Source organism: Ipomoea triloba, chromosome 15, assembly GCF_003576645.1.
Source record: "Ipomoea triloba cultivar NCNSP0323 chromosome 15, ASM357664v1".
Classification (NCBI taxonomy): Eukaryota; Viridiplantae; Streptophyta; class Magnoliopsida; order Solanales; family Convolvulaceae; genus Ipomoea; species Ipomoea triloba.
Genome location: NC_044930.1, coordinates 457,972 through 481,020, shown reverse-complemented (window position 1 = coordinate 481,020; position 23,049 = coordinate 457,972). Strand labels below are relative to the sequence as shown.

At 32.4% G+C, this 23,049-nt stretch overlaps 3 protein-coding genes and 1 pseudogene across 3 annotated transcripts; 3 read left to right on the top strand and 1 right to left on the bottom strand.

Annotated features, from left to right (window-relative positions):
- The first annotated feature begins 391 nt into the window (after positions 1 to 391).
- LOC116007209 (probable glycosyltransferase At5g03795) lies at positions 392 to 3,437 on the top strand. Its single transcript, XM_031247820.1, has 4 exons — positions 392 to 684; positions 786 to 1,036; positions 1,736 to 2,081; positions 2,630 to 3,437. Exons 1-4 carry the CDS (start codon positions 475 to 477, stop codon positions 3,308 to 3,310), a joined length of 1,488 nt encoding a protein of 495 aa, XP_031103680.1. The 5' UTR covers positions 392 to 474; the 3' UTR covers positions 3,311 to 3,437.
- A 530-nt stretch (positions 3,438 to 3,967) lies between these two features.
- On the top strand, positions 3,968 to 5,992 carry LOC116007629 (probable glycosyltransferase At5g03795). The gene is made up of 3 exons (XM_031248347.1): positions 3,968 to 4,379; positions 4,633 to 4,978; positions 5,228 to 5,992. The coding sequence occupies exons 1-3, from the start codon at positions 3,994 to 3,996 to the stop codon at positions 5,891 to 5,893; spliced, it is 1,398 nt and encodes a 465-aa protein (XP_031104207.1). The 5' UTR covers positions 3,968 to 3,993; the 3' UTR covers positions 5,894 to 5,992.
- Positions 5,993 to 6,464: 472 nt separating this feature from the next.
- LOC116006740 (probable glycosyltransferase At5g03795) lies at positions 6,465 to 9,893 on the bottom strand. Its single transcript, XM_031247230.1, has 4 exons — positions 9,513 to 9,893; positions 8,009 to 8,256; positions 7,554 to 7,908; positions 6,465 to 7,139 (listed from the first exon to the last, which is right to left on the bottom strand). The coding sequence occupies exons 1-4, from the start codon at positions 9,891 to 9,893 to the stop codon at positions 6,465 to 6,467; spliced, it is 1,659 nt and encodes a 552-aa protein (XP_031103090.1).
- A 2,349-nt stretch (positions 9,894 to 12,242) lies between these two features.
- LOC116007272 lies at positions 12,243 to 22,184 on the top strand (annotated as a pseudogene).
- The last annotated feature ends 865 nt before the right edge of the window (positions 22,185 to 23,049 follow it).

Sequence of the window (23,049 nt, the reverse complement as noted above, 5' to 3'; positions counted from 1 at the left end):
TCATTCTTAGAGGGCATTGAACCAAGTTGAACACAAGAGATTTGTGATAGTGAGATGATGGGATCATTGAGGCACGAGTGCTACGTGCTTGAATTGGCCAATCCACAAGAACAGTGACATTAGAGGGTTTTTCGGAATTAGATATGTTAACAATTACCTGTTCTTCAACAATTTTCTTTTACTGCTCAGTTTATTCTATAAGACAGGAGGAAAACAGTTAACATGAGAAGTAGATTTGCAATAGCTTCCAAAACTTTTTTTTTTTTTTTCAACTCATCAATCAATGCCAAGATTCCTTACCAGAAAAAAGCCAAAACAAAATTCATATCAAGAAAGCTACAAGCAAACCTTTCTGATTAAGACAGGGAGTTTTGCAGTGGCTAAGGGAAAAGAGTCAACCAGAGAGAAGAAAAAGCAAAAAACACTCAAAAACCACATACATGTAGAAGAAGAAGAAGAAGAAGAAAATAAAAAATGGATATTTGGAACAAAGTTTCTTCATGGTGGGAAACATCATCGTCTTCCACAAAAGTTTCGTGTATTATCGTACTGCCGTTGATATTGTTTTATGGGTCTCTTACCATTCACAATTTTAGCGGTTCTGACTTCGCAATTTCCCATGAAAACCAGACAGGGTTGGGTTTTTCTCACTCTTCCATGGAAGCTGCAGAGCCTCAAAAGCCAGTAAGACTCCATTTATTTTGTGAAACTTCGTATTTGGATTATTTTATGTTGTGGGTATCGTTAAAACTCTCAAAATTTTCCTTAATTTTGTGGGGATTAAGGAGGAACACAACCTGGATATAACCAGAAAGGAGCCTGAAGTTTCAACTTCTACAAACAGTAGCCATAACTCCCATAAGGTTCCGGAAACTGCCAATGTACTAAAAAAGTTGAGCAATTTGGAGAGAGTTGAAGCCGGTCTCACACGAGTTAGAGCTGCAATTAGAGAAGCCAAAAGTGGAAATCAAACGTTTGAGGAACCTGACTATGTTCCTAGTGGTCCAATGTACAGGAATCCCAGGGCATTTCACAGGTAATCACAGCTTAATTAATTGCTTTACTTGTCTACAAGTTATGAAATTCTTTTGCCCCAATAGTTATGGGTAAAACTGACTACGGTTCGATCGGTTCAAATATAACCAGACATTATAGTAATCAAGTTGAAACAGAAATCGTAAAGACCGCTCTGGTTAAGGTTCAGAAACAGAAACGAAACTTAGAAGAGTCAAAAGGTTCTGGTTTATTAAATTTGAGAATTGAAACAGCTAGTTCGGGTTCGAAACTTGTTGGTTTTGGTTTCGAACTGAATTTTTTTTTTAAATAATAATAGAGAATTTTGGATTTAGTGAAAAACATTAATTGTTAAATTTGGACTATTTAAAAAAAAAAAATTTTAAAAATAGAATTTAGAAAATCATTTCCAGAATTGTGACAAATGGTTCGGGTATTCGAATTGAACCATAATAGAATCGCAGTCATATTTAGTATTGAGTAAATGTGACTCATAAATGGAAGGATTTGCGCTTGGTGTCCACAAGAGAGTAGAACTCCACACTTTGACTGTTAGGATTCGATTTTATGTTCTTACCTTGTTATCAATAATTTGCTATCTAGAAACCAGGCCAATCGAGCTACCAACTTAATTACTTTACTCAATAGTCATTTGATATCACTGCAAGAATGGTTAGTTGAAAAAGACAGAACATTTTTGTGTTTTTGGCAATGATTTCAGGAGCTACTTAGAGATGGAAAAACGGTTCAGAATATTCATTTATGAAGAAGGTGAGCCGCCGGTGTTTCATTACACTTTCAGTAAGGGAATTCTGGGCATTGAAGGAATCCTGATTCATCAGCTTGAGATCAGCAAATTTCTCACCAAAAACCCAGAAAAAGCTCATGTCTTTTTCCTCCCCTTCAGTACCTATTCGCTTGTTCAGTTTGTGTTCGTACGTGAATCCCATGCATGGGGGCCTATGCAAAATACAGCTAGAGACTACATAGATGGCATCTCTACAAAGTACCCATACTGGAACCGAAGCCTCGGCTATGACCATTTCATGCTCGCCTGTCATGATTGGGTATGTATGCACCTTATTAACAACATCTTATTCTTGTAGACTTGTAGTGTCCGGTATTAGAACAACTCAATTGATTCTTGAGTAATGAATTATAATTAAAGACATAGCTAGGGTCTAGCGTTGCTGTTTGAAAACACCGTGAGCTCTTGGGTAGTAAATTTTAGGCAAGAACATAGGTCGTCAACTGTCATGTGGAAACACTTATTCGTGGACGCAGATCCAAAATACACAATTTACATACTGAATGTTTTCAATTTATATATTGAATGTTCACAATTCACCAATAGATAAATTGTGAACATTCAATATGTAATTAAATTGTGACGAGTCCACTTTGCAAGGTGAACTCTAATCCATGGTATAACTATTAACGCCTAATGTGGTGGATTCTCTAACTTAATGGGTTGATGGGTTGTTGAATGACCCGTTTATCTCTTCATTATCATGTTGAGTCCAGATGTGGGGTTCTGGGACAAGAAAAGCCCTAGAACCCCACATCTCGACTCACATTTCCAAGATTTAGGTGGAAATTAAATTGATTATTGCAGGCTCCGACGATTTCCAATGCCATTCCAAAGCTGTTCAAGAACTCGATAAGGGTGTTGTGTAACGCGAACACATCGGAAGGATTCAAGCCTTCCAAAGACGTGTCATTGCCGGAAATCTATCTTCCAAAAGGAAACATGGACGGCCTGATCGGAGGGCCGTCGCCGTCGAAGCGTTCCGTGCTGGTGTTTTACGCCGGAGGAATCCACGGCTACATCAGACAAGTACTAATGGAGACCTGGGAAAACAAAGACCCAGAAGTGGAGATCCACGAGTATCTCAACAAGAAGAAAGTGTCGTATTATGGGATGATCCGAAAGAGCAAGTACTGCATCTGTCCTAGCGGGTACGAGGTTGCTAGTCCGAGGATGGTGGAGGCGCTGTACATGGGATGTGTTCCTGTGTTGATAAAAGACCATTACGCGAAACCGTTCGCGGATGTCTTGAATTGGGACACGTTTGCGGTGGATATTCCGGTGAAGGAGATTCCGAATCTTAAGAAGATTCTGTTGAGTATACCTCAGAGGAAATATTTAAGGATGCAGAAGAGGGGCATTCAAGTTCGGAGGCATTTTGAAGTGAACTTTCCCCCGAAACGGTACGATGTTTTTCACATGATTCTTCATTCGATCTGGCTCAGAAGACTCAACATTCAAGTCCATGACACACAAGGAACATCATGATGATATGCATTTAATTTGCTGTTACATTGCATACATTCTTAGGGAAAAATGATCAATGTCTAAATGTTATTTATCCATTCCATTTTATCAAATTTGCCCATAAAATGTGAAATCTCTTGTCCCAGAACTCCATACTTCGGGTCGATAAGATTGAGTAACTCACGATGACTCAGAATGGACCAGGTGCTTACAAAAAACCACACACCCCACAAGAGATTGATACTCCCATACTGCAGTAGTTGCTGGAATTCTACCTCCTTACTTACAATCAGTCACCTAAAAATTAAAAATCAACTGAGTTACTCAAGCAATACTTCCTTGCTTACAATCAGTCACCTAAAAAGTAAAAATCAACTGAGCTACTCACGCGAGCTCGACTATACCCACTTATATAACCGTTTTGTATACTAATATTTGGTTATAATGAGAAAACTAGCTGGAAACCAAAAAAGAAAAAGCTGGTAAAAAATTATGCAGAGTTTTCCAAACAAAAAGTTTCACCTTCTCCGACCAAGAAATGAAATCAGTAGATCTGCTATAGCATCCAAAACTTCAGTTTTCAAGTCAGAAATCAATGGCAAGATTCCTTACTAGAAAAGCCAAAGCTAAAATCATATCAAGAAAGTTACAAGCTAGTAAGGGAAAAGAGTGAATGAGAGAGAAGAGAAAGCAAGAAAAGAAAAATGAATGTTTGTAACAGAGTTTCTGCAATGAGGAAATCATCATCGTCTTCCTCGAGAGTTCTGTGTATAATCCTAATGCAATTGATTTTGGTGTCTGGGTTTTTTGCAATCCACAGTTCTAGGGGTTCTGGTTTGGTTTTTTCTCAAGAAAACTTTCCATGGCCGCTGGGGTTTTCTCTTCCTTCTACAACAAATGTTTCAATCACTTCTGACCTCAGCAACTCTGCCAATGCACTGAAAAAATTGAGCAAATTGGAGAGGGTTGAGGCTGTTCTCAGACAAGTTAGAGCTGCAATCAGACAAGCCCAAAGTGAAAATCAAACGTTTGAGGACCCTGACTATGTTCCCAGTGGTCCGATGTATCGGAATCCTCAGGCATTTCACAGGTAATATTGCCACCTTCATTTTCTAAGATAATGTTTTTTTTTAGTACTATTGACTCTGTTCTGTTGATAATTACTTTTTCAACCTACCTACTGAAGTATAAAGAGTCAATATCATCTCCACTGAAACTCGAACTCACCCCTTTCATGCAATCTGGTGTCACTAGACCATAAGATCTTGGCAGATAACTATACTATGTAGCACGAAAACACGAGAAATTAGGGAAAGGTATCTAATTACAGCTATTGATTTCAGGAGCTACCTAGAAATGGAAAAGCATTTTAGAATATATGTTTATGAAGAAGGTGAGCCACCGGTGTTCCACTACTGCTCCAGTCAGGGAATTCTGGGCATTGAAGGAATCCTCATTCATCAGATTGAGATGAGCAAATTTGTCACCAAAGATCCCGAGAAAGCTCATGTCTTTTTCCTCCCATTCAGTGTTTACTCATTGGTTAGCTATGTCTACATCGTTGATTCCCATCAAAAGAAACCAATGCAAAACACAGCGGCGGACTATATACACAACATCTCTAGAAAGTATCCTTATTGGAACCGAAGCCTCGGCTATGATCATTTCATGCTCGCTTGTCATGATTGGGTATGATATATATGTTAACCTTAATTTTTGCTCCTTCATGTCTGATTCAGTTAACGAGATTAGAATTGTACTAGAAATGTCTGATTCAATTAAGGAGATTAGAACTGCACTAGAAATGACTGGTTCAGTTAAGGAGATTAGAAGTGCACTAGAAATGTCTGATTCAATTAATGAGATTAGAACTGTACTAGAAATGTCTGATTCAGTTAACGAGATTAGAACTGTACTAGAAATGGGTTATTGTTGCAGGCCCCCAAAATTTCCCGTGCAGTTCGAAATCTGTACAAGAACTCGATCAGGGTTCTCTGTAACGCGAACACATCGGAAGGATTCAAGCCTTCTATAGATGTGTCGTTGCCGGAAATCTATCTTCCTCAAGGAAACATGGAGGGATTGATCGGAGGGCCGCCGTCGTGGGACCGTTCTTTGTTGGTGTTTTACGCCGGAGGAATCCATGGCTACATTAGACAAGTGATGATGGAGACGTGGGAAAACAAGGATACAGAAGTGCAGATTCACGAGTATCTTCCGAACAACTTGTCGTATTATGGGATGATCCGAAAGAGCAAGTACTGCATCTGTCCCAGCGGGTACGAGGTTGCTAGTCCGAGGATGGTGGAGGCGCTGTACATGGGATGTGTTCCTGTGCTGATAAAAGACCATTACGCGAAACCGTTCGCGGATGTCTTGAATTGGGACACGTTTGCTGTGGATATTCCGGTGAAGGAGATTCCGAATCTTAAGAAGATTCTGTTGAGTATACCTCAGAGAAAATATTTAAGGATGCAGAAGAGGGGCACTCAAGTTAGGAAGCACTTTGAAGTGAACTTTCCCCCGAAACGGTACGATGTTTTTCACATGATTCTTCATTCCATTTGGCTAAGAAGACTCAACATTGAAGTTCATGAAACTTAAAGCTATTTTAATTAGCGCCTTAAATGAAACTTATCATCCACTAGACCAATGTCTTGAAATGCACAAGATACTACATTGTAAGAGATTCAGTAGTATTAAAAAAATCATTTTGAAATAATATTTTGACTAAGGTCGACTATTGATTTAAGTTGGATTAAATTGTATCTCCAAAGTTTAATTTTATATATTATATACTCAAACTAAATAATAGATAAATGAGAAATTAATGATCAAATATAGGAACACATTATATTGAGTTGGAAAAAAACTTTGACACACAATAATAGCTTTTGTTCCATGTTATCATCCAACTGAATTATGCTGGAGTTTATTGAATAAGATGACAAATCGCCATGGAGTATATAGCAAAGCACTGAAAACAGCATAAGTTACACCTTTTTTCCTTTGACAAAACAAATACTACTTACCCCGACAAATTTATGGAACACGTACAGATACTACGTACGTAGACATGAGCCAACACATATTCCATTTTCCAGTTTTTCCTGCACAGTAAACATAAGAAAGCAAAGCACTATATATATCTATATGTTGTCATTTCAATTCTATCTCAAGTATCTTCAATGCCATGAAGTCGGACATTCAATCGCCTAAGCCACGCAGAGTGAAGAATCATGTGAGTAACATCGTACCTCTTCGGAGGCAAATTCACCTCGAAATGTCGTCTGGCTATCAACCCTCTCCTCTGCAATCTAATGTACCTTCTCTGTGATATTCCGGTGAGGATTTTCTTCAGGTTTGGAATGTCTTCCACCGGGATTTCCACGGAGAAGGCCTTCCAGTTCAAGACGTCGCTGAAAGGCGCGACGTAGTGGTCCTTGATGAGCACAGGGACACAGCCTGTGTAAAGAGCTTCCACCATTCTTGGACTGGCAACCTCGTACCCACTGGGACATATGCAGAACTTGGTCTTTCTCAGCATGTCATAGTACGAAATGCCCTTGGGAAGGTACCTATGAACTTGAATGTCGTTGTCTTTGTTCTCCCAATGCTCTAGGAGGATTGGCCTTATGGGACCGTGAAGCCCTCCGGCAAAGAAAGCCAGGATTGACCGCCGTGATGGCGAGGGGCCGCCGATCAGGCCGTGGGTTGTACCTCCAGGAAGAAGGATCTCTGGGATCGAGACATCCTTAGAGGGCTTAAACCCTTCTGAGGTATTCGCATTGCACAATGCTCGGATTGAGTTCTTGAATAGCTCAGGAACAGCCTTAGAAATCTCAGGCCCCTGCAACAATCTTTCCGGAATTAAAAATATACCACAATTAAGTTGGTCGGTTAACTTGGCAACACAAGATTACAAGTTCAATTCAACTCTTATTGAAAGCTGTCTATTAGTCTTACCGATTTAAGCTAGTCATAACCCATAAGTCAGTTATGGACAACCTAAGTTGATTTACCTCATTGTGGTCCCCTGGTCCTATGCCTACTAAGGTCACAAGACGAGGTTTAATCAATACATATCCTACCTCATTGTGGTCCTGTGTTGCTAAGGTCACAAAGTAAATGTACCTAATCAGTTTATCCAATGCATACCTTTAGGTAGTGGCTGCGGGTTACTCTCCTCACCCAAAAAGAAATATACCACACAAACGCATCAAGAACCATGCAAGCTATTGATGAAGCTGTGATATATACTTACCCAATCATGGCATGCAAGCATGAAATGATCAGCTCCCAGGCTTCGATTCCAGTAAGGATACTTTCCAGCAACAAGATTAATGTAATCGCTGACTGTCTGTTTCATCGGAAGCCAATGTTCTTTGCTGTGCACACTTCTGTCATAAACAAAGTGCACTATTGCTGTTATACTGATTGGAAGGAAGAATACGTGGGCCATCTCTGGATCTCTCGTGCGAAATGGCGAAGTCTCCATATGGTAAATGAAGTTGCCTTCACTTGCATAAATGCTTTTGCAAGGCCCGTTGTGAAAAACTGGGGGTTCTCCCTCTTCATACACAAATATCTTGAACTGCTTCTCCATTTCCAAGTAACTCCTGCTTTTCCATTAGGATCGGAGATCAGACAAAAACTGAAAACGTTAAGTAAATTGAAGTATATCTATCTCAGTACAACGTTGTTTTAGTGGATGATAACCTGTGGAAAACATTGGCATTCCAGTAGACCGGGCCAGTGGGAACATAGTCAGGGTCGTCTGTTTGGTTTATTCCATGCACAGCTGCTCTTATTGTAGCCCTAGCTTTTCCCAGATTAGCTTCCAGCCTTTCCAGATTCCTGAACTTCCTTTTGATTGTTACTTGTAGAGGAGTTTGGGTTTCGTTGGAAGATGAAATTATGCTGGGAATACTCGATGAGATATTCAACTCTTCTTCCTTTTGTATATCCTGTTAGACAAATAAACAATCAATATTAATCCAGCCTCCCCAATTGACACCAGTATCAATAGTACATTCTATTGTGTTGGTCAGCACCTGGGTCAATAGTAAATTCTATGACCAACACTTTTGTCAATAGTGCATTATAGGTTACTGGTCTATGCTAGCCAGCATCTGTGTCAATAGTACATTATAGGTTACTGGTGGATGCTAGCCAGCATTTGTGTCAATAGTGCATTCTAAACTAGATAAGGTAACCATTGGTGTTAGCCCATGTTTCAATAGATGTGACTGGTAACAGCTAGTTAGCGCCCATGTCAGTAGTACATTCTAAGTTACTGGGCTACGTGTCAATAGTACATTACAACTTCTAAGTTACATGTTGGAGACACATTCTAAGTTACTGGGCTCCGTGTCAATAGTACATTCTAACTTCTAAGTTACCGGTTGGTTGTGGATAGTTCGCACCTAAGTCAATAGTATAGCATTGGTACAACGAAATTAAATATATATACAATTAATTGTGTACCAACACTAACAATATGAGTTATTGGAGTATAGTAATATATGGTATACAAGATTGTAACTAATTTTCTTGCCTGGCCCAAACTCACCAAGAAAAGAACAGATTTTGTAAACAGAAAGGAGTCTCGCCCCCTTTCACTTTTTTTCCTTCTTCCTAGGGATTTGCCTAATACAGCTAGTATCAGATGGCACATGTATTTCTTTCCGTGTGGGGATATATACGTTTGTGCACAGTGCACATATATACATATTTACAGTCGACCTAAGCTACTTTTGGCATCCTTAAACACGTGCTTCTGATCCGTTGGAGATAGAGACAACCTACGACCTACGTTGTGTGCTTTAATTTACCCACATTGCTACACAAATCAGAAGTAAATAAGTAGATAAATCAGCTTAGATTATCATAACTGATTATATAAATAAAAAATGCTAATATAGAATGCTCAAATCAAGAATGCTAGAATGCTAATATGGGTCGAATTGAATTTAGAGCCTTGCAGTTACCAAGACAATTGGCTGGTTGGAGGTTAGCCACATAATATTGTGTTCTAAACCTTAAAAACGCCGCCTTTAAGAGATAAAGACCCATCATTTACTATGTAGTCAAAGTTGAGTCAAAGTTTTAATCAAATTAATCATTAATACAACGAGAATTAAGGCAATTAAAAAGGAAATAGAGAGAGAAAAATACAAAATTAGAAGTAAAAAGTAAAAAATAAAAAATAAAAAATCCTTACAGGCTGTTTTATTTCTTGAGATTCAAAGTGGAGTGGTGAAGCAGAGCTGTTGATACTAGAATTATAAGCTAATATCTTTCCACCGCCACCGTTTTCAGCCGTTACCACCGACGGAAAAGTTGACGGCGGCTGGGTAGAACTATCATTCGCCGGCGCCGGCGCCGGCGAATGAGAACCGGGAATTTGATTACGAGCAAGAAAAGGACCCCAACTCCACGGATAATAGCTGTCAGCAAAAACCCAACTAGAAGAAGCGTTGGAACTCCCCAAAGCCACCACCAAACCGACCAGAATCAGTAACGGCGCCGTAATCCACAACAACCTCGTACTTGACGACGACGAGGAAGACGATTTCCACACTCTTTTCTTCAACCCCTCCATCCTTTTCATATTTCCAAATCGGCCCCCTAGCCTCTACTTCCAAAACCCATCAAAGTGAAATCTCTCAGTTTGCATATATGATCGAATTAAAGAGGCAATCGAGTGTATTTAAGGGTGGTGGGGGGTGGGGCGTGGGGTGAAGGGCAGTCTGGGAAGAGCTAGAATTGGTGAGAAATGGTGGCCACATCACAGGCACGACAAGCGTCACCTTGTTTAGGCCTCTATTTCCGAGTTATGCATGCAAAAATACCCTTCTTTTTTCTTTAATTTTTCTTGCTTTTACACTTGTACATTACCTCTCTCTTTCCCGTTTTGCCCCTCCCCCGTTCTCCGCTCTTATTACCAGGTGCTGACGCAACAACACGTCTTCAGTCTTCCCTTTTCGCCACCCTCCCCGCCTGCATATACACAATATTTATACCATGGATCCAAGTTCACCTTGCAAGTGGATTCGTGTCCATTTATATACTAAATTCTGAATATTCAAATATAAATATTCAGTATATAAATTTTGAACATTCAATATGTAAATTGTGTATTTTAGAAGCAGATTCACCTTGCAAGGTGAACTCAGATCCGTAGAATAGTTTGCCACATACATATTTACCGTTTACTCCCTCAATTTCAAACAAATTTCATTCCTTTGATCTTTACGACTTTACCCAAAAACAATTTCAAATAAATTAAAGATTGCATTAATGATCCAATAGATTCTGCAGACCAATTTCGAATTCAATTAATATTTTGCCAAATAAAATAGGGCCCTATTAGTGTATTTATTAATGACAATAAACACGGAGATTACATACCAATTCGAGAGAAAAAAATTATTAATTTTGATAATTTGTTATTAGTTTCACGAACAACATTACAAATTATATTGGAGTGTTTGGTAAGTTATGTTAAAAGTTTTATTAAGACACGAAAATCCCATTTTTATTATTAGCTAATGACTAAATTTTTTGTCACTTAACCTTTACCAAATTTAATTGCCACATAACTATTACCAAATATATATAATTGTCACTTAACCATTACCAAACCTAATTAATTGCCACAAGTTAGATGGTGTATATAAGCATGGGGTGTTTGGCAAAATTATATTGGATTATTTGTTGAATATATATCATATATATTAGATGACTATATCTATTGTCACTTAACCATTACCAAATTTATTTCTCACATAACCAATACTCAACATTTCATTTATTTAATTACTTCGTATTAAATTTGTTAATTATATATACATCGAGAGCATAATAGGTATGCTAAGCTAATTAGCTAACAACAAACGTGGAGAGTTCCAAGTTGATCTTCAAATTCTTGAGATCCCATCAAAAAGGTTGCATTGACTTTTAATAGTAGATGTTAATGATGTGACTTTGTCATAGTTCATGTAGTTTTGTTTGAATTTCGGTATCCAAGTATAGAAAATCAATGTTAATTAATTATATTTTTGAAAATATATATACATGATATATGACCTATATCAAGTATTAAATAGAAAAGAGACAGAAAGAAGAGATAAACGAAGCAAATCACATATAATAGAACCAATAATTATCAATCAAACATATCAAGAAGTACGTAAACAATAACGTAACCTAGAATATGCCTATAAAACATTTTATACCTGGAAGACAATATTATTTTCAATTTATGTATAAGACAAGCCCTTCATAAAATGTATTTAAAAAAAAAATAGAAACAATTTTTTAACTCTTAGAAAAGTAAGAAAATAGGAAATTTTAATTATTAATTTCATACTTAATATTTTATAAGCCTTTATTAATTTTTATATATTTTCAAAGATTTATAAAATAATAATAATAATAATAAATCATGTGCTAAACATAAGGATAACTTATAGGTGTAATCTATTTTGAATTTTGAATTTTTTTAAAAAAAGATAATTTAAAGATAATACATTTTACTTAGTAAAAGGGGATATTATTTAAATAATATTTAAATATTTTTGTGATCAATATGTTATTTAGCTACCTACTTCAATTCTTTCTTATAAATAGGGGAATCCTAAAACAAAAATTTTATTCCAAACCTTTCTTCTTCCCATTCTTCTTTGCAAAATGGCATCTTTTCTAACTAGCTTCATTGCCCTTGCTCTCACTATATTTGTTTGTTATTTACCTTTTCACGAAGCTTTACAAGTTACATATGATAATCATGCTCTAAAAATTAATGGTCAAAGAAAACTCATCATTTCTGGTTCAATTCACTATCCTCGTAGCACGACTCAAGTATTTCTCAATTTTGTTATATACTCTTTTTTTTGTTTTTTGTTTTTTTGCATTATTGTTAATATCTTAAATTTGGTTATTTATATAGATGTGGCCTTCTTTGATCAAAAAGGCAAAAGAGGGTGGTGTCAACACCATCGAAACTTATGTTTTTTGGAATGCTCATGAGCCTAATTATCGTGAGGTTTGAACTAAAAATGTTAATAAATGTTTTTTTTATTTGGAAATATGTGTATATATAATTTTTTTTTAACTTTTACTCAATATTGCAGTATGACTTTTCTGGAAATAAAAATTTGATACAATTTCTCAAGGCAATAAAAAACGAAGGGCTTTACACTATGCTGAGAATAGGTCCATACGTTTGTGCAGAATGGAATTTTGGGTAAGTGTCAAGCTTGATCTTTGGCTCATAAAGATTATAAATTTTTTGAGCTTTAAAGCTAATTAAGTCTTGTAATTTTTTACCTTGTTAATGTTATTACTATTAAACTAATTTTTTACCTTGCTAATTAAGTCCTGAGAATGGATTTGTTATAATATTTAAAGAATATTTGGATCAATATACAATTATATATATTATAACATCGAATATTATATAGCGCAATTGATGAAATTGATTGGATCAATTATGTTTTCTGATGTTTTCCTTTGAATTAGAACAAATAATTGTCCAATTACCCAGGCGTGGATAAATTTTTTTTATTATATATTGAGATAATAAAAATAAAGATGAAATTATAAAAAATTCTAATATTGAACGTGTACATTTATTTGATTATAAGATTAGTACAAAAATATTACTCAATTAATTGAATAATATATGACTTGTTTGTCTAAAATTATCTTGAAAAGATCTATAAGTAATATGACTTATATAATTATATTATGACTTATATAATTATATTATTACTAAAATAAATATGAGAAAATGAGAAATAAATTAATTGTAATTATTATAAAAATAAATTCAACGACCAATGCTTAACTTAATTATCATAATAATTATTAGGCAATTATTATTAGTCAATTACACTAATATATGTGTAATTATACTTTTATACTTTAAGTATATTCATTTTCCTCATATTGCATTTAGTTTTATCTTCCTCCTCCATATTTGAATGAATTAATTTTGATTATTATAAAAATCTAACAACCCATGTTCAATTAATATTTTTAAAGTTTAAATAACTTAGAGTTTTCAAAAGGAAAGTATAATTAACTATTAAAGTTTTTAAATAATTTTCAGTCAATTAGTAATATCCTTTTCTTTTCCCGATAAATGATTTTACTTTTATTAATAGTGTTGATACGTGAGTATACATATTATCAATTTATAGATATTAGTTAATTTCTATTTTACATTTTCTTAACAAATAAGCTTTATTAATTATTTCACCAATAAAATATTTCATTAATTGACTACAAAAGTTTAGGCAGGGAATGAAATAGGAGGATTTTACTTTTATATATAGTATAGAATATAGATTACGATCTTTTTATATTTTAAATAAATTAGTAATATCATTTTTCTCGGAATAATGGTCAAATAAACCATTGAACTACACACAAAACTGCAATTAGGCCATCGAACTCAAAAAGAATGCAATTGGATTTCTGAACTATATAAACTCATGCAATTAAGTACAAATTGACATGTTTAAAAAAAAAAAAAGAGTTCAAATTGACCTGTTTACCTACAATTGTGATGACATGGTGGTTACTAATCTTAAAATAAACTTTTTAAATAATTTTAATTAAAATAATTAAATAATAATAATAATAATAAAATTTTAAAAAAAAACAGACGTCTCCAGCAGTTCTTCTATTTTTTTTATTTTTTTTTTAATTATTAGTGCCGATTGTTATGTGTAAATTAATATCAGGCAACCTTATCTAGGAAAAATGAAAAGAATTACGTAGTAATATTTACCTAATTTTCGTTCCATTTTTAATTGATGATGTAGAATATTATTATTGAAATATTTCCGTTTCATTTTTAATTTCCGTTCCTTTTTTAATTTATCTTTAATATTGTTTATAATATGCCTTTATTATTTATGATGTAGAATGTTTTCTTTTTTTTAATTAAATTGCAATGATATGACCATTTCCTTTTTCATTTTAGTTAATTATGGATATTTTTTTTATTTACAGTCAATTATTAATATTCATTTCCTTTTATATATTCAATCAATTAGTAACATCAGATTCATTTTTAGTTGATTTTTTTTTTGATTTTCAGTTAATTAGTCAATTAGAATAATAGATCCACTGGTATTTTTACCTAATTTCTGTTCTATTTTTAATTAATGATGTAGAATATTATTATTGAAATATTTTCATTCTATTTTTAATTTACCTTTACTATTGTTTAAAATTTAAAATATGCCTTTACTATTCTTATGTTTTTATATATAGTATAGATTAATATTATGCTAATTATGACGTCCATGTATTATGAATAAGTATGGTAATTAAGGAGTATATATTATAATTAAAAAATAATGTATATTTTAATTTCGTTTAATTATGGACGTAATATGTGTATGTTTAATTTTCTTTAATTTTATCCGTAATATATATGTGTGTGTTTAATTTTATTTAATTTTGTCCGTAATATGTGTACCATTAATTTCTTTAATTGATTAGATAAAATTACGGCAAGTATAAAAAACCGTTTAATAAAAGTATAATGTTTGAACTAATTTCTCAATGACCATAATTATTAAGATTTTATTCCAAAGTAACCATTAGCATAATTTTATATGTGTAATAATATGTGAATTGAAATAATTTACATAATTGTATGGACGTAATAATATGTGAATTAGCATAATAATACGTGAATTGAAATAATTATCATAATTTTGTTAATCTCCTCTAATTATGGATGTAATATGTGTATTATCAATTTCGTTAACTGATTTGATTAAATTTATATTACGAACAACAATATTAATTCATTAGTTGTCATAATTTTTAAGATTTTATTCAAAAGTAATCAAATGAAATGCACGGGTAATTGACATTATCTGAAGTAAAAATATATAAAATTATCGTAAGAATGAAATCTCTATGTTTAATGACCATAATAAATTTAGATGTTAAATATAGTGTAATTACCACGGATTATTTAGATGGTAAATAGTATATGGTAATTACCTATATAGATTAGCATATTAAACGGATTAACATATGGAACAATGTTATAAAAAAGGAAGGAAGCCTTTTAGATAAAATATATTAGGAATAATATCAATTAAATAAAATATCATAGGAATTTCTCAATTTTATATTTATAATTACCTTTATAAACAGATTTAATAGGAAAATTTAGTTACAAACTTATATTAAGAGTTATGGATTATTATTATTATTATATTATTATTATTATTAGGAAAATTATATTAAGAATTTAGTATTATTACTACGGAGTTATTTATTATTATATTATTATTATTATTATTATTATTATATTAACATAATAGATTTTAAATCGAGGCTACAAAATTTAATATTATTATTTCATTTATTCAAGTATAGTAATCACCATTTTTTAACTAATAAGTGTGAATTAGTATTGTGCAATTAGTGATAAAGATTAATAATAATTGGAATCAACAATCAATGATACAATTACCCATGTTTAGCTTCCAATGCACCATTTTTTATAAAATGAAGAATTGGAATGGTAAAACAAACAATTGGAATGAATAATTGAGTATTTATTCAAGTATAGTAACCACCATTTTTACCAAATTACATAAGCATCCGTAAATGGAGAAGATCAAGATTGCAAATTCTACAATATATAGATGAGCATTTGTAGATTGCTAGTTATTTTGCACAGTACAACTAAAAAGATGGATAGTTAAATAAGGTATTATCATTCAAAATCTTGTAATACAAAGTTACAATACAATGTTTTTCCATTAGAAATTACCAATCAAAGTAATGTGATTAAAATATATAATTATAGAAAACATTTGATTGTTCACTACAATCACTCTGAAAATTGTAATTTTACACACGTGATACGCCCATGGCAAAATTGGCCTTGCTACTTGAAACCTTATCAGCAAAAATTAAAGCATATTGAGCTGTTAAAATCAAACTAAATCACAGTACTACAAAATACTCTATGGAATGCAGACTACACCATAAGGATCTCCAACATGCAGAATGAATCAACTAAAAATTAAATCATACCGCATACCATAACAATTCTACGCGTGTTAAAGTTCGATCTTCGACTTCGTAGAATTACAGATTATAGATCTCTAACTAATAGTGAGAGCACAGATATTGGTACATTGTGAGAGAAGAGTCATTTCTCATCATTATATAGTGGAGGATAAACATAATATGAGAGATTTTTCAAAAGGAAAGTATAATTAATTTTAATTTTATGTAAATAGAGATGATTGACATGTAAAAATTTTACTACAATATTATATAATTTTTTCATTCTAATATAGTTAATTACATGTCAATTATATAAATATATATAGATATATAGATTAATTAATTAATATCAATATCAATCTATATAAATATAAATATTAATATATAACAATATTACCATATCACTAATCACCAATCACCAATTAATTATTCTTTTTTAAAATAATCACCAATTAATTAATTAATATTAGTATATATTAATATATTATATATTAATATATTAATATTAAGAATAATACCATATACCATATTATCAATTATCAATTATATATCACCAATCACCCATCACCCATTAATATTAACAATATTACCATATTATCATATTATCATTATCATATATTACCATAATAATATTATAGGATGGATAATTAATAAAATAATAAAATAATAAATAAATAAAATAAATGATTTTACCAAAATACCCCTAAGTTTTGGGAGGAAAATTTGGGAGGAGGAAATTGTTTTTATATATAGTATAGATTTCAGAGGATTTCCTGTGTGGTTACACAACATGCCAAACACCACTTTCAGAACCAACAATGCAGTATTCATGGTATTAAAATTATAATAATAATAATAATAATAATAATAATAATAATAATTATTATTATTATTATTATTATTGCATTTCATGATTTTAAGAATTATTTCCATACTCAGAGGGAGATGGGGATCTTCACCAAGAAAATTGTAGACATGGTAAAAGGAGAGAAACTTTTTGCCAGTCAAGGGGGAAATATTATCCTTGCACAGGTAAAGTTGTCATTTTTCTGATTTTAAAATTTTTAATTTTTTATTTAATAATTGTAACCTCGAATGTAAATATTTATTATTATAATTTCTTTTTAAAATTCAGATTGAAAATGAGTATGGGAATATTATATCACACTATGGAGATGAAGGAAAGAAATATATGAATTGGTGTGCAGATTTTGCTCTNATTATTATTATATTAACATAATAGATTTTAAATCGAGGCTACAAAATTTAATATTATTATTTCATTTATTCAAGTATAGTAATCACCATTTTTTAACTAATAAGTGTGAATTAGTATTGTGCAATTAGTGATAAAGATTAATAATAATTGGAATCAACAATCAATGATACAATTACCCATGTTTAGCTTCCAATGCACCATTTTTTATAAAATGAAGAATTGGAATGGTAAAACAAACAATTGGAATGAATAATTGAGTATTTATTCAAGTATAGTAACCACCATTTTTACCAAATTACATAAGCATCCGTAAATGGAGAAGATCAAGATTGCAAATTCTACAATATATAGATGAGCATTTGTAGATTGCTAGTTATTTTGCACAGTACAACTAAAAAGATGGATAGTTAAATAAGGTATTATCATTCAAAATCTTGTAATACAAAGTTACAATACAATGTTTTTCCATTAGAAATTACCAATCAAAGTAATGTGATTAAAATATATAATTATAGAAAACATTTGATTGTTCACTACAATCACTCTGAAAATTGTAATTTTACACACGTGATACGCCCATGGCAAAATTGGCCTTGCTACTTGAAACCTTATCAGCAAAAATTAAAGCATATTGAGCTGTTAAAATCAAACTAAATCACAGTACTACAAAATACTCTATGGAATGCAGACTACACCATAAGGATCTCCAACATGCAGAATGAATCAACTAAAAATTAAATCATACCGCATACCATAACAATTCTACGCGTGTTAAAGTTCGATCTTCGACTTCGTAGAATTACAGATTATAGATCTCTAACTAATAGTGAGAGCACAGATATTGGTACATTGTGAGAGAAGAGTCATTTCTCATCATTATATAGTGGAGGATAAACATAATATGAGAGATTTTTCAAAAGGAAAGTATAATTAATTTTAATTTTATGTAAATAGAGATGATTGACATGTAAAAATTTTACTACAATATTATATAATTTTTTCATTCTAATATAGTTAATTACATGTCAATTATATAAATATATATAGATATATAGATTAATTAATTAATATCAATATCAATCTATATAAATATAAATATTAATATATAACAATATTACCATATCACTAATCACCAATCACCAATTAATTATTCTTTTTTAAAATAATCACCAATTAATTAATTAATATTAGTATATATTAATATATTATATATTAATATATTAATATTAAGAATAATACCATATACCATATTATCAATTATCAATTATATATCACCAATCACCCATCACCCATTAATATTAACAATATTACCATATTATCATATTATCATTATCATATATTACCATAATAATATTATAGGATGGATAATTAATAAAATAATAAAATAATAAATAAATAAAATAAATGATTTTACCAAAATACCCCTAAGTTTTGGGAGGAAAATTTGGGAGGAGGAAATTGTTTTTATATATAGTATAGATTTCAGAGGATTTCCTGTGTGGTTACACAACATGCCAAACACCACTTTCAGAACCAACAATGCAGTATTCATGGTATTAAAATTATAATAATAATAATAATAATAATAATAATAATAATAATTATTATTATTATTATTATTATTGCATTTCATGATTTTAAGAATTATTTCCATACTCAGAGGGAGATGGGGATCTTCACCAAGAAAATTGTAGACATGGTAAAAGGAGAGAAACTTTTTGCCAGTCAAGGGGGAAATATTATCCTTGCACAGGTAAAGTTGTCATTTTTCTGATTTTAAAATTTTTAATTTTTTATTTAATAATTGTAACCTCGAATGTAAATATTTATTATTATAATTTCTTTTTAAAATTCAGATTGAAAATGAGTATGGGAATATTATATCACACTATGGAGATGAAGGAAAGAAATATATGAATTGGTGTGCAGATTTTGCTCTTTCTCTAGATATTGGAGTGCCTTGGATAATGTGTCAGGAGGATGATGCACCAAAAACTATGGTAATTTTTATTTTTTAAATTATTTTTAATTTTTTTAGTAATTATATTTAATTTAATTTTCATGAATTATATTGGTTCAAAATGCAGATTAATACCTGCAATGGATTTTATTGTGATCAATTCTGGCCTAAGAACAATAACCCTAAATTCTGGACTGAAAACTGGAGTGGCTGGTTAGTATATACTTTAAATTAATTTGGTTTATTTATGTAATTAATTAAGAATTTAATTGCATTAATAATTTTGATTCTTTAATGTGTAAGGTTTAAGAGTTGGGGTGATAGAGATCCTCACAGACCTGCTGAAGATCTTGCATTTGCTGTTGCTCGTTTTTTCCAATATGAAGGATCTCTACAAAACTACTATATGGTATGATATTGTGCTTTATTATTGCTCTATTCTTATTTTTCTGATTTTTAGATTTAACATACATTTTCATTTTTAGTATCATGGTGGAACAAACTTTGGGAGGACATCGGGTGGACCATACATTGCCACAACATATGACTACAATGCTCCCCTCGATGAATATGGTAAAGTTTTAATTAATTACTAGACCTTAATTATATTTGATCTTAACTTGACTTCCCCATCATTGATAATACTATTGTGGGAATGGTTTAGGCAATGTGAACCAACCAAAGTGGGGGCATCTCAAGGAACTCCATAACCTCTTATATTCTTTGGAGGATGTACTTTTGTATGGAGATGCAACCAATACTAACTATGGAAGGATGATGTTGTAAGTGTTATTATAATCCATTATATTTGTTAATTCTTCAATTCCAATTTAATTTTTTTCAATGTTTAATGAATCTAATGACATCATTCTATATTATGTTTTTTCAGTCAACAGTGTTTGAATACAATGGAAAAAGGGTATGCTTCTTTGGAAATGCAAACGACAAAGATGACATATCCATCACCTTTGAAGGCAGGAATTATACTACTCCTGCATGGTCTCTCACAATTCTCCCTGACTGCAAAATCGAAGTTTATAATACAACCCGGGTGAGTAACTTATTATATAAAGACATCAATCTACTACAATATTCATGAATGTAACTAATAATTTAATATATTTTATTGACATTTTTTTTTTGTTGTAGGTTAATGTTCAAACAACTGTGATGGTGAAGAAGTTGAGTGAAGGGCCATTGAAATGGTCATATAGACCTGAAACTGTTATGCATCTCAAGTTTGGTGACAAGGATCAAAGCTCAGTATTGATAGATGCTCTTGATGCCAAACAATTGTTTGATCAAAAAGTTGTAACAAATGATACTACCGATTACTTGTGGTACATGACAAGGTATATGTATATATATTTTGCAAATAATCATAGTTTTTTTGTTTTTTAATATTTTGTTATAGGATTGATCACTAATTGATTAGTGTTTCTTTTAATTTGTTCAGTTTCAAGATAGATGAAAAGAATCCAATTTTGGGTCAAGAGCTTACTCTTGAAGTTAATACCAAAAGCCATGTCCTCCATGCCTTTTTTAACAACAAGCACATAGGTTCTCAGTGGGCACAAGATGGGAAGTTTCAATTTTTATTCGATAGGAATGTGAAAATCCGAGAAGATATCAATACAATTTCTTTACTTAGCGAGACTGTCGGACTACCAGTAAGAATTTTTCATTACAACCATCAATTTGTTTAGTCCTTTTATTTTATTTTTCCTAATTCTTCATTGTGTTTTCTTTGTTGGTAGAATTATGGACAATATTTGGAAAAGGTAGGACAAGGTGTTCTTGGGCCAATTAAGATAGTTGAACCAAATGGTGAAGGGTTGGATTTATCAAATAACACATGGACATATATGGTCGGAATACATGGAATTTCTAAAGGACTTTTTGAACTTGATGACCGCAATAAGTTAACATGGCACAAATTTGACTTCCAAACAGACAGAATGTTTATTTGGTACAAGGTAACTTAATTAATCCATACAGTTAAATTATCACTCTCTCTATTCTCAGCACACAAATTTGAAAAATCGTAACTTTTCTTGCAGACATTCTTTAAAACCCCGGCAGGCGAAGACGCAGTGGTGCTGGATTTGAAAGGAATGGGGAAGGGAGTTGCTTGGGTGAATGGGCATAACATTGGTAGATATTGGCCATCCTTCCTTGCCAAAGCCGATGGGTGCCCTAAATGTGACTATCGTGGAAACTATGGTGGATCAAAATGTGTGACCGGTTGTGGAAAACCTTCACAAAGATGGTACCATGTTCCACGTTCCTTCCTACGTAAAGGGAACAACAACCAATTGGTTTTGTTCGAAGAGATGGGCGGAAATCCTCAAGAAGTTAGGGTTCAAACCGTGACAGTAGGAACCATATGTGCCAATGTAGAAGAAGGGAAAACATTGGAATTGTCTTGCCAAGGAGGGGGCAGAAAGATCTCAAAGATTAACTTTGCTAGCTTTGGTGAACCAAAAGGGAGCTGTGGGTCCTTTGAAACGAGCCATTGTGATGCCACTAATGCCTTGCCAGTGGTTCAATCGGCTTGTGTGGGGCAGGAGAAGTGCACTCTCCATGTTTCTGATGCACTTTTCCCAACCACAACTTGCAAATCCAAAATGAGAAGGCTTGCCATTGAAGCTACTTGTTAGTTAGTTAGTTAGTTGTGCTGTGGTTATTAGTGTGTTGCTTAGATTAGATTGGTTGGTTTTATGTTTAGATTTTAGCTAGATCAGATTAGATTAGATTGGTCTTTTAATTCAAATAAATGAAAATTATTAGTTAATTAAATTCAATATTTTTTCCACTTCGATCAATTCCGTTACTTATTATTCAAATGAGGTCATATTAGCATCTCAGTTACTCATGAGGCCAATTTATTCTTGCTAAAAAATCGATCATTCTTTTCCGACCACACATTGCCTAACCAAAAATACAATTTATGCGGATTTTATATTCCCCAACTAGGGAATAAAAGGAAGATCAAAGAAGAGTGGGAACCTCTAGCTGGTTTTTGGAATTCGGCATCAAGAAGTGATTTCACACGCATCGACTCATTCCATCTTTAACCAGGAGATCCAGGGAAAATATTCATATATTCTCCTAACGAAAAAGAACAGGAGACAGAATCGATTCAGCCCCGGTAAACTTTTTCGTGCAGTGGCATAAAAAGTTTCCAAACAAGACCATGCAACATCTATTTCACTCATGAGAAAGTATTGCCAAAATGCACCCTAGCTATGAGCTTACAATTCTTGCACCCTTATGATGAGATCGACTTTGAAATATGTGGTTTGTAGGGATAAAAGTTAGAAAAGTCATATAATTTAGAACTAAATTTTGATGAAAATATATATTCAACTTCATGAAGTATATCCGCTTTCATGCATTCCAGTATTAGTATATGCATGTCCAGTGCGCTATAGATGTCTTTGTACTGCAAATGCGATCTGTCTCTACAGTACCAGATAATGCATATATTTCTTTCCCTGTGGGACTATATAATAACGAACCCTT

Coding starts and splice junctions, on each gene's coding strand:
- LOC116007209 (XM_031247820.1), top strand. CDS start 475: ATGGATATTTGGAACAAAGTTTCTTCATGGTGGGAAACATCATCGTCT. Junction 685..785: donor CTGCAGAGCCTCAAAAGCCA/GTAAGACTCCAT, acceptor GTGGGGATTAAG/GAGGAACACAACCTGGATAT. Junction 1,037..1,735: donor AATCCCAGGGCATTTCACAG/GTAATCACAGCT, acceptor CAATGATTTCAG/GAGCTACTTAGAGATGGAAA.
- LOC116007629 (XM_031248347.1), top strand. CDS start 3,994: ATGAATGTTTGTAACAGAGTTTCTGCAATGAGGAAATCATCATCGTCT. Junction 4,380..4,632: donor AATCCTCAGGCATTTCACAG/GTAATATTGCCA, acceptor TATTGATTTCAG/GAGCTACCTAGAAATGGAAA. Junction 4,979..5,227: donor TGCTCGCTTGTCATGATTGG/GTATGATATATA, acceptor TTATTGTTGCAG/GCCCCCAAAATTTCCCGTGC.
- LOC116006740 (XM_031247230.1), bottom strand. CDS start 9,893: ATGGAGGGGTTGAAGAAAAGAGTGTGGAAATCGTCTTCCTCGTCGTCG. Junction 7,909..8,008: donor AATGCCAATGTTTTCCACAG/GTTATCATCCAC, acceptor ATGGAAAAGCAG/GAGTTACTTGGAAATGGAGA. Junction 7,140..7,553: donor TGCTTGCATGCCATGATTGG/GTAAGTATATAT, acceptor AGATTGTTGCAG/GGGCCTGAGATTTCTAAGGC.